Here is a 16,092-nt window from a genome sequence, read left to right on the forward strand (position 1 = left end):
AGGAGTAGAGTTTATCAGCGTTGTAAACGCGTTTGCGTTAAGATGCATTTTTGAGCTGGTCCATAAACAGATGCTTTTCAGAGCCTTTTTTCTTCATCAGAAACACATCCACAGCGTTTTCTATGTATTCAAATGGACCTGCTACACCAGTGCAGTCAGTTCCAGGTTTCGCGTGCAGGAAAAAATGGTAGAACGTGCCGCATTATGCTCATGATAGGATCCATAGTGAATACAACCAGAAAAGACAGGTAATCACAACACATACTGATCTCTCTGCTTCTGCTCTATTTCTCACAAAATGCCTGAAAGTTAATTTACTATTTTTCAGTGCATTCTGGGCATTTGGGAGGGTCTCCTGAGGTTATCTTTTAAAAACACTTCCAAATGCAAACACACAAATGTGGTAGGTAAACATGGCTAAACTGACATTTTTAACCTATGTATTCTAGCAGTCAATTTCCAGCGGTCATAAAAGTTTTTCAAATGCCCCGTGTACATGAGCCCTTAGTCCGTAGGGTTCAATATTGAGTTAGCCCACGCTTTGCAGCTATAACAGCTTCAACTCTCCTGGGAAGGCTGTGCACAAGGTGTAGGAGTGTGTCTATGGGAATGTTTGACCATTCTTCCAGAAGCGCATTTGTGAGGTCAGGCACTGATGTCAGATGAGAAGGCCTGGCTCGCAGTCTCCACTCTAGTTCATCCCAAAGGTGTTCTATCAGGTTGAGGTCAGGACTCTGTGCAGGACAGTCAAGTTCCTCCACCCCAAACTCCCTCATCCATGTCTTTATGGACCTTGCTTTGTGCACTGGTGTGCAGCCATGTTGGAACGGGAAGGGGCCATCCCCAAACTGTTCCCACAAAGGTGGGAGCATGAAATTGTCCAAAATGTCTTAGCATGCTGACGCCTTAAGAGTTCCCTTCACTGGAACGAAGGGGCCAAACCCAAACAATGCAGTCAGGCAAGTACTGTTCTCCTGGCAACAGCCAAACACAGACACATCTATAAAATTGCCAGAGAAATGTAATTTGTCACTACAGAGAACACATTTCCACTGCTCTAGAGTCCAGTGGCAGCATACTTTACACCACTGCAATGTAAAGCTTCGATGCAGCTGCTCAGCCATTGAAACTCATTTCATGAAGCTCTCTATTTACTGTTATTGTGCTAATCTGAAGGCCACATGATGTTTGGAAGTCTTTAGCTATTGCCTGCAGACAGTTAGGGGTTTATTTACTAAAGCTGGAGAGTCCAAAATCAGACTCCCTTCTGCATAGAAACCAATCAGCTTCCAGGTTTCATTGCCAAAGCTTCATTGAACAAGCTGAGGTTAGAAGCTGATTGGTTTTTATGCAGAAGGGAGTCTGATTTTGGACTCTCCAGCTTTAGTAAATAAACCCCTTAGCGACTTCTGCACACTTCAGCATGCGTTGACCCGCTGTCATTTTAAGTGGCCTACCACTTCGTGGCTGAGTTGCTGGTGCTCCCATTTTCTTATAATACCACTAACAGTTGACAGTGGAATATTTAGTAGCAAGGAAATTTCAGATTGACTTATTACACAGGTGGCAACATATCACGGTACCACGCTTGAATTCACTGAGCTCCTGAGAGAGACCCATTCTTTCACAAATGTTTGTAGAAGTCTGCATACCTAGGTGCTTGAATTTATACATCCGTGGCCATGGAGGCGATTGGAAAACCTAAATCCAATTATTTGGAGGGGTGTCCCAATACTTTTGGCCATATAGTGTATATGAAAAGCTGAAAACTTACTTTTGTGAGATTGATCATCTGCTGACATGTTCCAGTGCTTGAAGTACAATGCAGCCTTACAGCATAATTTTTACAGTGGTCCTATAATCTGAAAGTTTAGAGCTGGCCTCTCCCTAACCAAGCTAATGATTTCTTCATTGCACAGCACTGCATGTTCCTTAGTAGCCATGATGTCCTCTTCATACACCTCTGATCATGTGACATGTATCTATGTAGAGGGGATGTAGGGAGGGAGCTGTCCTTGTCACAGGTAGAAAAAAATTAGGGTCAGTGCTGATAAGGCTTGAACAGGCAAGCAAATAGAAGGAAAGGGTTAACAAAAAATATTTCAAGTCACACTGATTAACACACAGTTGCAATTTGCAGCGCGATTTCAAAGATATTCTCTGTGTGTGAAATCGCAATACACTCCTGAAAAAGTAATGCATGAACTACTTATATCGAGCTACAGAAAATTGCAAATGTTAAGAGACAGTGCCATTCACATTCATTAGATGCAACTTCAGGTGCGATTTACAATTCGCAAGTCACACTGGTATGGCACTAAAAGGTCATATTGTTGCTTACAAGGGGAGTTTTCCAGGGGTTGTTCATTCCTTACACACAAGTCCAGCATGCACTCGCTGGCCACTTTGTTAGGTACACCTGTTCACTTGCTTGGTAACACAAATTGCTAGTCAGCCAATCACATGGCAGCAACTCCATGCATTTAGGCATCTAGACATGGTGAAGACAACTTGAAGTTCAAAGCGAGCATCAGAATAGGGAAGAAAGGGGATTCAAGTGACCTTGAACATGGCATGGTTGTTGGTGCCAGACAGACTGGTCTGAATGTTTCAAAAACTGATCTACTGGGATTTTCACGCAACAATCAGCACTAGGGTTTACAGAGGATGGTCTGATAAGAGAAAATATCCAGTGAGCGGCAGTTGTGTAGACGAAAATGCCTTTTTGATGACAGAGGTCAGAGGAGAATGGGCAGACTGATTCAGCTGCAACATTCAGATGGTATGGTCAGAACTTGGCATAAACGTAACAGCATGGATCCATCCTGCCTTGTATCAACTGTTCAGGCTGGTGGTGTAATATAGTGGGGGATATTTTCTTGGCACTAGCAAGGTGTACCTAACAAAGTGGCCAGTTTGTGTATAGCACACAGCTAGGCTGGAACTAATGGTCTCACCTCAGAACTGCCATCAGGCATGTGTCTGATCCTGATCAGCGGCACCATGCCGTACAATGGGAGGGGCCCATGGCAGAAACACCATCTTTAGTGAAGCATTCTTGTTATATTTCCTAATACTGTCATTACTTTTACTAAATGTTATATCTATAAGTATTTGTGTGATCAACAAATATAACAAAGCTACCCCCCCCCCCCCCAAAAAAAAAGTTACTCCCCATTAAAACCTGTCTTTAATAATAATTACATAAAACACAATCTGTGAATAAGATGCTTAAACAGCATTCAGTTTCAAATGAATATAATATATAATGGGTTCCTAGCATCATAGTATCCAGTTATATGTTGAATTCTCACTGGACGTGTGTATTCTAGGAATTCATTAGATTCAAATTGCAGCACACAGATTACTTCCCATGTTTCACATTTTCCTTACAACATCCACACTCTCAGACACACACATTACTTACGGACATGTTTAATGAAGTGAGGTGGAAATGAAAGCTTCTTGCAATCACTAGCATGCGGCGGCAAGGGCTCTTGAATCCAGATCATAACAGAATATATAATGAAGCACTTTTTTTTAGGTTAAGAGGCTAATGTAGAACATGAATTTTTTAAAAGGCAAGGCTTTCAAGCAAGATCTCCATTAATTCACACACATATACACCAACACCATTTATGTTATTTTTTTTTCTTTTTATTTCATCTTTACATGTTCTGAAAAACAAAGCATGTACCTGAATTGATGGCACAATTTCTTCCAAGTGCCTGAATGTAAACAATTGTTTACAAACTCCAAAGAAATCTTATTTGGGATTAAGCGAGGACACATTGGACACTTGATTATATAATATAAATATGGTCAATAGTGGGATTTCCACCTCTTTCCTTTCTCCACTTATAATGCATCACGGGGCATCTAAAGCAATGCTTGTGAGCAAGGAGATGCATTACAAGTTTACATTGCCACAAAACAGCTAATAAGCAAAAGAACAAAATGAATACAATAAAGCAGCTAGTACAAAAACACTAATCTATCACAGTTTGCCAACTACTTTTTTTTTCTTTTACATTAAATAATTAAAAAAAGTATAAAAAATAAACACAAAGTGCAATTAAATTTTTCCATTACTGGATGACTGCACAGCATATTTTCATTTGCTGCTGGCTCCGTTTGTGGAAAAGGGCTTAAAAAGGTACCCTAAAAAATATTGAGAAAAACAATAAATACAATAGGATACAGAGTGTCTGAAAGTGGACATATATTCTAATGGTAACTTAAAGCAATGTAAAAAATCTCATTCTTGTCACATGACCTAGGCATTTGAATTGAGACATGGGCTCCTCTGTCAACTCTTTTGTCCCTACTGGACTCAATAATGACTTTGAAGTCGGAGGGAGGAACCACAGTGCACAGCAGGGGATGTGCCATCAGATACATGCAGAAGTGTTGGGTAGCAGCGGCTCTGGTAGCTACTGAACTGAAGTGAAGGTTCACCTTGCTGCTTGCCAGAAATGTATTCCTCCACCTTTACAACATTTTGTACCCCTTTTGTCACTTTGGTCGTTTTAGGAATGTGGCCATATAACCAGGAGCTCAACTTTCTTCAAGTATTTTTGCCTTTCATATACTCAGTTTATCCGTCCCAAGGAAGACTGGTAACATAGCTTTAAAGTGTATGTAAACCCAAAAAATTGCTTTGTACAGTATAGTGCTACAAAGCACTCAGTCCTTACTGTGGTGTTTTTTAAAGTCCCCCCCCATTAGTTCTGGCAGTTCCTTTTCAAGGATGACAACACCCACCCACTGCCTTACAATGCAGTGATGATGTGATCACCCTGCTTTGTACACTCCCCAATGTGTGGCTTCAGGCTGCCTTGCATGATGTGCCTGGAAGCCTATTCAAGTAATAGGAGGTGTGGGAGTTACAGTTGAGGAACAAGCAAGCTCACTGCCCTCATCTGCTCCAGGCAGCATGAACAGAGCAGCCAAGAACGTGGTGATATCTCTGCAAAAACAACCAATAAAAGAGTTTTTTTTGTTTTGTTTTTATGTTAAACACAAGCAAATCATTATTAGGAACTGCCTATTCTACTTGTTAGTGACATTTGATAGTACAGGTTTACATTTGCTTTAAGTTAACATTTTCATATAGCTCTATTTTAAACAGACAAAAAAGAAGTTTGAAATTTAAGACCTAAATTCTACATTGTATCTACATAATAAAAGCAGGAAGAAAAATGTGTAATATACTGTTATTTTTTGTTTCGTTCTGTGAATTTAGCATCTAATACTCTAGAAACATAAAACGTGCACCATACTTAGGTTCAGACTTCACATAACAAATATTTTAGTTTTGGCAGATTTCAGATCACCACAGTCATGATAAAACCATGCAGGAGGTCTCCCCCTCTGCTGCTTCCGCCATAAAGTAAATTCGATCACGGTGAAAAGTCCTCATAATGGCTTTGACAGGTGTTTAAGGATACAAATGACAATATTTGCTGGAAAAAGAAAAGCTTAGATGTTACTGGGGTGAGTTTGGTTGGATTCTTTAACAAGCATCTTACTTGACCCGTACACAGTGCATCTTTGCAGCGGTTTACATGGTCCATGCGTCAGGTCAGAATGATTTGTATTTAAACACACTGCACAGCTTTAATTGCACTAACAGCTTGCAGGATCTATTAGAACAAGGAGTTTGGAGTGTGTCAGTCTAACAGACGTGCTCTCATCCAGCAATGTAAATGCTGACCGTTTTTATTATATTACGCTCTCAGCTCCTGATTGGTCAAAAAGAAGCCAGCCAGGATTTAAGAAAGCAGTATATTTCTGCGACCTGCATAAAAATAATTCCTTGGTTCCTTTCTAACTCTAAGAAATTTATAAACTGTATTGGGTGCACTGTATTCCATATATCAGCTAAGATGGGACCTATAGCAAGAGCTTCCCTATTTAAAAAAAAGTTCAACGTCGTTCTTGCTTGTGTTTATAGAATAATAAAAGATATCCCAGCTTCAACTGATATCTATACCATATTAAAATGACCTGTAAGGCGATAAGGCTTTTACTTGTTGCTAACATAATAAAACTGCGTAGAAATAAAAAAACAGAACGAGAGCAATAGAAAAATGGCAACAGCAACTGTAGAGAGGATTCAGTCTACAGTCTCTAATATAAAGAAACTCAAAATAAGATTTGCATCCCATTAAATAACTGTTCCCATTTAACATAAACCAATAAATGCTGCATAAACATCAAAAACAAAATAAATTCAATACCCCTTGTTCAGTAAAAGTCAGCAGAGAGATGCTTAAACACAAATACCACTATGGGCCTTTCCACAATAAAAGGCCCTCTGGCTGTTCTATGAGGATCTCTGCAGCTCACTATAAATTTATCTGTATTGTTCACTGAGCAATTACTGTTTCGGAGGTCCTTTACACCCCAGTCACATCGGGTGCGACTTGGCATGTGATTTGCATGCCATGCAACTTGCGAATCGTATGCCAAGTTACATCCCATTGCCCGCAATTAGAGCGGCGGAGCCGCACCGATTTCTAAAGTAGTACATGTACTACTTTTGGTGCGATTCGCATAGACATCTGTGTAAGATGTCTTGCAAATCGCCATCTCATCCGACTTTGAAATTTTGCGACTTCACTAAGTCGCACGATTTCAAAGTCGGGCTTGATGTGACCAGGGGTGGGGGGGTTACAATGGAACACTCCATCTTTCTTACAGGCCCATTTAAACTTGTGCAATGTGCTTTAAAAATGTATATTTCACAGCATATTGCCATAATGCACAAGCTGTGGTGCAGTACCACTCATTTAAAATGGCAGTCCAATACACTAATACAATGGAGACCAATGCAGCATCATTGCACATGGCAGTGTCTGTACTTATGTGCATTAACTCAATACAGAGTGAATGAGCCCTAAATCCACATTCCATCAGCGCAGGAACAGTGGAAAGGCGCAAGCCAAATGTGCATACTACCACTTTTAAAAGGAAATTTCCTGATTCAATTACCATTTTCAAAAAAACTTCTCCTAAGAAAGGTTTACTTTAAAGTTCTGCTTACACCTTTAATAAAACATTTAAAATCTGGTATTTGAGAATGCCAGTTCTCTGGTGAACTTTATGGACCAGGATAGTTTATTCAGATATGGGATTAAATTTACAATTTTGTTCATTTTTATTAGCATTTGTTTATTCTTTTACTGTTTATAGCTTTGCCACATACAATGAGCGCAGTGTAGATATTGTGAATTCTATCCACTGACGATAACATACTGCACAGGTCAGTGGACATTAGAAGGTATACGACTTTATCGTCCAAGCCACTGCATGATGAACGAGTCATACAGGCTCAGTAATACCCAAAGGTTTCCAATATCAATGGCCAAAGTTAAGAGACAGAAGCCATCAATATAGGTTGCAATCTTTAATTCAAACTTTGGGCTAGGTTCACACTAGTGCAGCTGGAACTTGATCAGATTTTCAGTGCATTATTTCATATGGATCTGGGTTTTTTTTGCAGGACACTATACAAAACTCTCCAAACAAAATGCACAAAAAAATGCATGTACATGCATTTTTGGCACATTTTGATTGAAGTCTATGGGGCACAAAATCATGCCACATTGCACAAATGTAGAACCTGTACCTTCCCCAAAGTCGCATTGCAGTTGCGTTGTATTGATGTAAACGGGCACCACTGAAATCAATGTGATTTCCATTGTCATGTGATTCATTTGAAATCACACTAGTGTGAACCAGGCCTTACTCATGAAAGGTTAGAGTCTGACACAGCCTACAGACTACATTTAGGGGTTTCTGCCCTCTTTTTCAGGTCACTTGAGAAAAGGAGCAGATCTCGTTGAAATAATGCCATTGTGTGAAACTCTGCACTTTCACAAACAAAGCAAGAACAGAAGATTTCAAGACATATGGAGTGCTACTGAGAGTGTATTTAAAGAGTAACCATAATTTAAAAAAACAAAAAATATTCTTTAATCCAGACCATTTGATTTTTTTTGTGGTCCTTTTATGGGCTTTAGAAACAGTTCTGTACATAGGCACCCTCTAAAAGTGGGGAGACATTAATTAAATGAATAAATTCATTAAATAAAAATATTCTCTACACAAACCAACTTTATGTGATACACTGTAACATAGCACATTATATTCAGGAAACATTTAAATAATCTATAATACAGTTAAATAAATAATGTACAAAAATATACACAGAAGCCAAAGTAGTTAAAGAAAATATTGCCAACCCTTCATACGTGCAGTGCTGAGAATGGATCTTTTTCAAGAGGCAGTATTGGGAGATTAAAAAAAACCAAAACAGCAAAACTTGCCATGCTCGGAAAATACTCGCACGTATGCGTATATGAAAGGTTGAACATTTTCAGGCACACAAAATAAAAGCAATCTACAAATGTAGAATAAGCACATGATACATCCTCCCATGTATATATATATTATATATATTTATAAATATTTATATATGATATAATTTACTATTAGGGCATGCAATTATAGGGACAGAAGTTACTGTACAATATAATACAAAGTAAAGGGTTGAGGGTATAGGGCTGCAGCTTGTTCAGGACAGGGTAACCATATAAAAAGACACACACATTTTCAGCTATATTAATATCCCTTATACCCACAGTGTTTAATATGATTGCAATGTTCCTCCAGCACAGCAGAGGTTAAAAGCTTAGGGCTACACATGGACAAGAAAAGTTGCCAAAAAAAAAATCCCTTATGTATCCTAAGGTTGCTATTTTCTAGCAGCAAAAAGCCACAAGGATTTTTGCAATGCAAGGAGTAAATACATCCTTTTTTTTTTAATGGCAGAGCCACATGCAATTCACTGCATATCAATACATATATACAATGCCTTGCTTGCTCTGTGGAAAGATATACACAAAAACATACATTCAAAGCATCTGCCCCATAATAGTTCACCCCTTTTCAAATTCCCCAAGCAAATCTGTGCTCTGGAGCTACAGTTTCACAGTTCTATATTCTAGCTTGAAGTATTCATTGGCAAGTGAAGCTGGTCATACAACAGCTGAATTTAATCTGAACGTTCATACAGAAATTCCAAAAAAACGTTCATCAGAGCATTCCATCCTACCACAGACACTATTGTTTAATAGCGTCTAAAAATTTTGTCCATACCATGAATTTGAATTGAACTCCATACTTAATGTGCACATTATGGTGTACGATTTTTATATACATGCTGTGTTAGAATTTTCAAACTAAATTCTAGCGGCATACGACCAGCCTGAGTATGGTATACCATCAATTGCTACGTTTCCACAAACTGGGTTGTGATGAGTCTATGGTCTCACTTAGCACTGATGGCTCTCTCAACTAGCAACGTTACCAGTCACTTTGCGCATGACAAATGCACGGACATGAGAAATATATTCAAGAGTGTTATACTGAAAAGTGCCAAAAAATACCTGAATGTAGTAGTTTCCTAATATTTTCCTTGCACTGAAGTCTACATTAAGAGTCAAAGACAAGTTGAAAATCACTAATGCCCCAGGAAATTACAAAATGTATCAAACCAATTAGAAAAAAAAAACTAAAATGTTCACATTTGCATTAAAATAAGTGAACCTCTCTGGATGCCGCAGCGATGGTATAAAACAAATGGATTCCTTATTTGGATAATGGAGCCTTCACGTATTAAACGATCTACTCTCCAGCTTTTGAAAGACACTGGTGAACTAGCCAGATCTCACCCTAAAATGTACTTCCTGGCTGCTGAGCTTCAGCACTTTCTGAATTGGGGCGAGGAGGACTTGGAGGATCCTATTCAGGCAATTTTTCTCTCCCACAATTCTGAATACCCATTGCTTTCCCAACTCGAGGCTGATACTTTTGCTGTATATCAGCAATACTCCACACTGCTGCTTTTTCATCAACTTTGACTGCAGAAACTGATGAAGTGGGATGGTTATAATGGTCACACTCCTCTACAGAATAATTCCTCCCAGAAATGAATACACTGCAAGTCTTCAGGCTGTGGCAAGAGAGGGGCACAAGATATTAGTCCCAAGTGTAAGAGGGCGTCATAATGAAAATCATTGAACCTCACCTTGACACCTGAGAAAAATTAAAGAACCATGAAAGACAAGATGCTGCATATTTTCAGGTCATGCTGGCATGATCCAACATCTCTTCAGCCAAGTGATACAGCTTTGATACTAAGTTTTTCTTTATCTTCTAACCCACACATACTTTTTTAATCTCATATGGAACATGTTCTTGTAACTAAATGGCTGTAATATGACCTAGTCTTGTTTATAACAGGTAATCCTAATATTATTGATTGGTGATGTGTAGCCTCAATGAGCAATAGGGAAGCTTGTGAGGTGGAAGAGGCGAAGCATGGTCCACTTCCACCAAAAAAAAAAAAAAAGTTGATATTTAAAGGTAACGGCCTTTCAATCTGGTTCTACCAGTATGTTTGCACCGAAGAAAACCCTTGTGCATTTTTGCACATTATCTTCAGCTTGAATTGTCCAGGTTATGACCAGTTTACATCAAGGAAAAATCTTGAGAAAACTTGCTATGAGTGCTTTTATGGTGATTATTTATATAAATTCTCTATTTCCAGCAGAGCAAACTAATTTTCTAATATTTATGTGTAGACAAGGACTAGTACACAATGGTAATCCTTTGGTCAGCCCCTCTTTACTTACCAGGTTTGTGGAATTAACATTTTTGCAAACAGTACTATCAGGTCATGAGAGATGATCCTTTTTTGTTCGGCAGTCAATAAGGTGTGTGTGTGGGGGGGGGGGGGGGGGGACTGATGGCAGTAATGCGTATTCACATCACAAAAAATAATTTTTAAAATTATCTTGCAGAGACCCACAAATCAAGAGGAATACATATTGTTTAAAAGTTTCCCTGTGGGATTAATAAAGTATTCTGTGAATCAATGATAAATGTTGAAATCCTGAATATTACAAATTCAAACTGCTTAAAGCTCAACCCCAGGGACATTTTAAAAAATACAGCAAACAGCAAAGGGTAAAAAGCTATTTTTTTGTTTAGGGGAGCATTAAAAAAAAAAGTTTGACTAACTTGTTCCGCACTCTCCCTCTTATCTATGACACTATGGGGGTTGATTTACTTAAAAGTGGAGAGTGCAAAATCTTGCTGAAGGTACAGCTGTCCATGGTAGCCAATCAGCTTCAAACTCCCGCTTGTTCAATTAAGCTTTCACAAAAAAACAAACAAAAAAAAAACTGGAAGCTGATTGGGTTCTATGCACAGCTGCACTAGATTTTTGCTCTTTCCAGGTTTAGTAAATCAACCCCTATGGGTTGTGAGTAGGCCCTAGATGGCTTCGCTTACCATGCAGGCCTGCTGGTTATGCATTGTAAGTTATGACCTCAGAGTGCAACTGCTTGACAGAACACTGAAGAGCTGCTTCGGGGTAGCGATCGCAGGGAGAGGGGGACAAGGTAAGTCATTTTTTTTTGCTTCCCTAGACAAAAAAAAAAAAAAAAACCCAAAGGGAATTAACCCTTGCAGTGCTGGAGCCCCACAGAATGAGTTGTTAATTTTCCCCAGAGTTTAGCTTTAAGAAAAAAAACCTACCTTAGGAGTGATATGGGGCCACAGTTGTTGATCTGCCTGACTGCAGATCAGCAAAGACAGAAGTCCTAACAAACATACTTGTTCAAGGTCAGTAAGGAACTGAAGAAAAAACTGCCTATCTTCTGAAGGAAAAGTCATCAACTGCAACCTCCACACTTTCTTAGATCAGGTTTCCAGCTTCAGATTTTAGTTCCATTAAGATGGCCAAATAACCGTGTCATACTGGGTAACCATGGCATCTACCTGCAATATGTCTTGTGGAAAGGGGTGGAAACTGTCGCAGAGGAATTCAGCAGAGATATAAATCCATAAGTTCATTGTTTTCAAGTGGGATCACATGACTAAAATTGTTTTGGAATAAGCCAAGTTTCAAATTAGGTAGGGTTCATTTGTGCAAGGTTCATATCTAGCTACAGAAAATAACCTACATATTTGCCTCTTTGGCTAATTTAATAATGCGCAGTACATTAACCACTATAGGCTGTAACCAATGCAATAATTGTTTTCATTTTCTATAGTGAATCCATTTTAAAACCATTTCACTTGAGCTATGGGTGTATAAATGCATTCTGTAGCACTTTCGGAAATAAGGTCCAACAACTTGCTGGGACATTCAAAAGCTGCTTTTCTGGTGTACTCAAGGAGTGGTCAGTAAAGCAGAGACCACAAAAATACTGGTTGACTATTGGTCTATAAACCTATAGTCAACCATCACTATAGAAAATGTGTTCTTTATATAGCTTCTACATTGGAAAAGAAAAATGAACATGCAAAGCTATTTAATCTATGGACAAAGCTAAATAATCTGTGGCAATCCAATTATTGGTAAACTGTCTCTGAAGCCAAGACATATGTGAACAACTGCTTGAGAGTTACAGCTTGAAAGTACCACATTTAAACAAATCAAGCACTTTGTTGGTTGTGCGTTAGTGATTATTGGTTGTATTATTCAGTGTGATGTTATCTGCCAGCATTTGGAATGTTAGAATTCATTTACAGTTTATGAATGATCCACAAAACTTTTCCTACTCTGAACAGGCAGTGCAGCTGCTCTAGCACTGAGTCACAACAGCCCCATCCACCTTCCCATTGGCAAAGACCCAAACTGATGGTCTTCAGTCTCTTATCACCTCCCATGACAAAAACATGATTCAGAACATTCAAGTCAATCCTCTTAACATAAAGACCAACACTGATTTGGATTTTTAAAATATACAATGACATACACAACATGCATTACAAGAGGATAAATTACTGCTGCAGATGAGGCCAAGCCTGGTTATCTGCTCAGTTTATTGGAAACTTTGCTCTCCCGTACAGAGGGCTTTCCTCGGCTGGTTTTGCTGCCTGTTGAATGATGGCCACTACCTGATCCCTTGGATAAGTTCTTACTTTGTTTACTACAGCAATGGTCCTGTTGACAGGACCTTCTTGAAGAAGAAGAGCCAGATAGGCTGGGCGGTGATTTGCTACGGCCTACATAAGAATTTGAGCTTTTGGGCTCGTAGTGGTGGGGTCGCCCAATTCTTGAAGAGGAAGAACTGTTGGTTCTTGGTAAAGATGAACTGCGCGGGGAACCACTTGGGCTGCGTCGAGGAATAACTGGGCTCTTGGGAGGCGTTTTCGGACTGTGAGGTGAACCTGGACTTTTAGACTGGGAGGAACTACGGGGCTTCTGGGATCCATTTTGAATTATATGAGCAAGACGGGAGAGCAGGTCTGAATCAGAATTTCCACTTCCCAAAACCTTGTACCGGCGAATCCTGCAAGACAAAGATGAACCAAAAATGATGGGCGCTTCTTTATACATAGAAAATGACTACCAATATATGCAGTTTATGTTGCTCGATTATAAAAACAAGACAGATGACCAATACTTTTAATTTCTTCAGTGCATTTACAAGATAGATGTCCACAGAATGGTTTTGTCCCTTACAGTGAACCTGTGTTTGCCTAAGCAGAACCAAAAAACAATGTCCACATTAAAAGAGGACCTCACCAACAGCTTGTACTTACCTTCACCTCCCTCCCCAGCACTCTTTTCAACTGCTGGGAGTGAAGAGAGATAGCACTGTGTAAGTGTCAAGGCATAACTTGGATCATACATGGGGTGGAGGATATTCTTCCTGCTACCATGTGCCAACACTGGTGGTTTGAACCGTTAAACGAAACTACTAGCACATGTTAAACACAAGGAAAGGAGATTTTTTTTTTTTGTTAAAGTGTGTAACATTTCTAAAACAGAACGTAAGCATTTTAAAGATACAGCTCATGGTATCATGTTCATTTTAAACAGCTGTGATGCTCAAAAAAACAGAAGCATACAGTGAATGACCTGGTCAGCTTTCTGCTTTAATAGTATCCAGGTTAACTCTCAAAAAGAAGAACCACAAGCACTGCAAACCCTTGTTACTCTAAAAGCCAGCACTTACAGTCCCCCCCCCCTTCACTCAGAGGTGCATGAAAAGCTGAAGGTGGTACCTGGCCAAATCACTTGCTGCAAACGTACATCAATTTGGTACTCCACCAGCAGGTCCAATATCGATCCGGTCTCCAATATTACCTACACTGAGGGGTTACTTTTATTTATACTACATACAGTAAAAAACAAATACAAAAAAGTGGAGCCCCCTCAAAATGTCCAATGGAGCTGTGACGAACAGAGAACTCAAGAGCACAAGAAACAGTTGTGTGGTTTAACACAGCCAGCATCTAAAACATAGGCTTTAGACAGATTAGCATTTTAAATGTAATGATTATGAAATTGGCCATTTTGTAGATTTTAACATTCAACACCATCCTAGTTAACTGAAAAACAATCGTGTTTCACACTGTTCTTACCGTGCCTCCACTCCAGGCCGCGTGGGTGGTTTTCCAGGAGGTGGTCTGGGAAGGAATGGAGTTGGAGGAGCACTGCTAATCTGATCATTACTAGTCCAGGACACAGGACGAGGAATTTTGCTCTTTCTTGACTGAATATTGAGAGTTGCAACACTGCCATCATCTGACTGCCTGACATTAGAGTCTGAGACTGCTCTAGGAATAAAGAAAACTTCTTTTTCAGGTAAACCCAGAGCTGGTGGTGAGGTTTTTTCTTCCAGTGACTTGTCAGAGGCACTTGAGAAGTCACCAAGTAATGACTTCTGTCGTTTTTCCATTAAAATTCGGACAAGGTCGGTCCGATGAGCTTTTTTCAGCAGAAGCTTTTCCTTAGCAGAGATTGGAGAAGATGATTCTGAAGCAGAGTCTACCTCCTGAGCCAATACAGGAATTCGGCTATGTCTGGTGGAAAGGGAGGATTTTGTGTGATCTCTTCTAAATTGTGGAGAACTGTCACTTAGGTCAAGCTGCTCTCCATTTTTTAGACTTGTTTGATCTGTATCCCTCTCTTGTTCAAGTAACATGGACAAGCTCGTCTTGTGGTCAAGGAAGCCATTAGCAGCAACATTGTTCTCTTCTTCATGAAAACCATTTTGCTGAACCTCCAGAGAGTCCCCTCCTACCGTAAAGTCAACCATTTGCAGTTCTGAAACTACTTCAGGTTTCACAGCTTGAGAATCTGTATGTCCATTTGGCACTGAGTGGAAAGTCCTAGTCTCATTAAGTTGATTAACATCAGACACTGCACCCTCAGAGGATTTGAACTGCTCAGGGGAATGCCCATGTGGATGGAAGCCTTTGTTTTGCTCCCGCTTACCTTCAAGAAAACCAAGTAGAGAATTGGACGGAGACTTTACTGGAGTCTCTAAACCTTTCTTCTCACTTATTTGGTCATTCTTATTAACTAAGTCTTTATGGCCTGAGTCTAGAGATTTGACACATGCTTTTTCCTGGTTTGTTTTGTCTAAATCTAGTGCCAGGTTTATTTTGTTTGCCAGAGTAGTAGCAGGGTCTTCTGATGCACCATATCCTAGTGGATTTTCCTGTGGTGACAACATCTCCAAGACATGGGTGTCTCTGTCTCGCTTCTCTAAATGAGGTCCACATGGGAAGCTTTCTGAAGCTGACTGTGTAGATGTAACCGAAGGCCGAGGAATGGTCATCTATGGGAAGAGAATTAAAATAAGGATGCATAAAACAAGTTTTGGTAGCAATAAATGAAAATATACTGTTATGCTGTTTTAGTCTTCCACTCTCTGAAAGGTTAACTTATTAACAATTTAAATGTCAACATCAATTTCCATAGTATTGCTGGCAACAAAAATTGCAGTCTCAAAATCTTACTGTTTCTGGTCACTGGTATAACAGTATGTTATAAATGTGCAAATGGATAAATGCATAAGGGAACACTGCAAGGTTCCCACTTGGTTTCTCTCACCATACTTAACCTTTATAGTGTTTAAGCCCAGATCTAGGATATTATAGACCCTGGTATCATTTGGATTATTGTTACATAGTTACATCGTTAGTCTGGGTGAACAAAAAGAAAAAAAGTCCACCCAGTTCAACAAAAAAACAAAAAAAAGTTATCCTAAAATCACA

General features: G+C 39.4%; 1 protein-coding gene across 2 annotated transcripts in view; it reads right to left on the reverse strand.

Moving 5' to 3' along the window:
- Nucleotides 1-7,917: 7,917 nt before the first annotated feature.
- TTBK2 (tau tubulin kinase 2) overlaps nucleotides 7,918-16,092 on the reverse strand; it is a 193,721-nt gene continuing 185,546 nt past the window's right edge. For both annotated transcript variants that reach the window (XM_089686883.1, XM_089686882.1), the window contains 2 exons: nucleotides 14,452-15,653; nucleotides 7,918-13,373 (listed from right to left, as the gene is read on the reverse strand). In XM_089686883.1, coding sequence (XP_089543009.1) covers nucleotides 12,890-13,373; nucleotides 14,452-15,653 — 1,686 coding nt within the window. In that variant the 3' untranslated portion in view covers nucleotides 7,918-12,889. The remainder of the gene's footprint in view (nucleotides 13,374-14,451; nucleotides 15,654-16,092) is intronic.

Source organism: Staurois parvus, unplaced genomic scaffold (assembly GCF_062004578.1).
Source record: "Staurois parvus isolate SC_StPar_1 unplaced genomic scaffold, SC_StPar_1.0 ptg000414l, whole genome shotgun sequence".
Taxonomy (NCBI): domain Eukaryota; kingdom Metazoa; phylum Chordata; class Amphibia; order Anura; family Ranidae; genus Staurois; species Staurois parvus.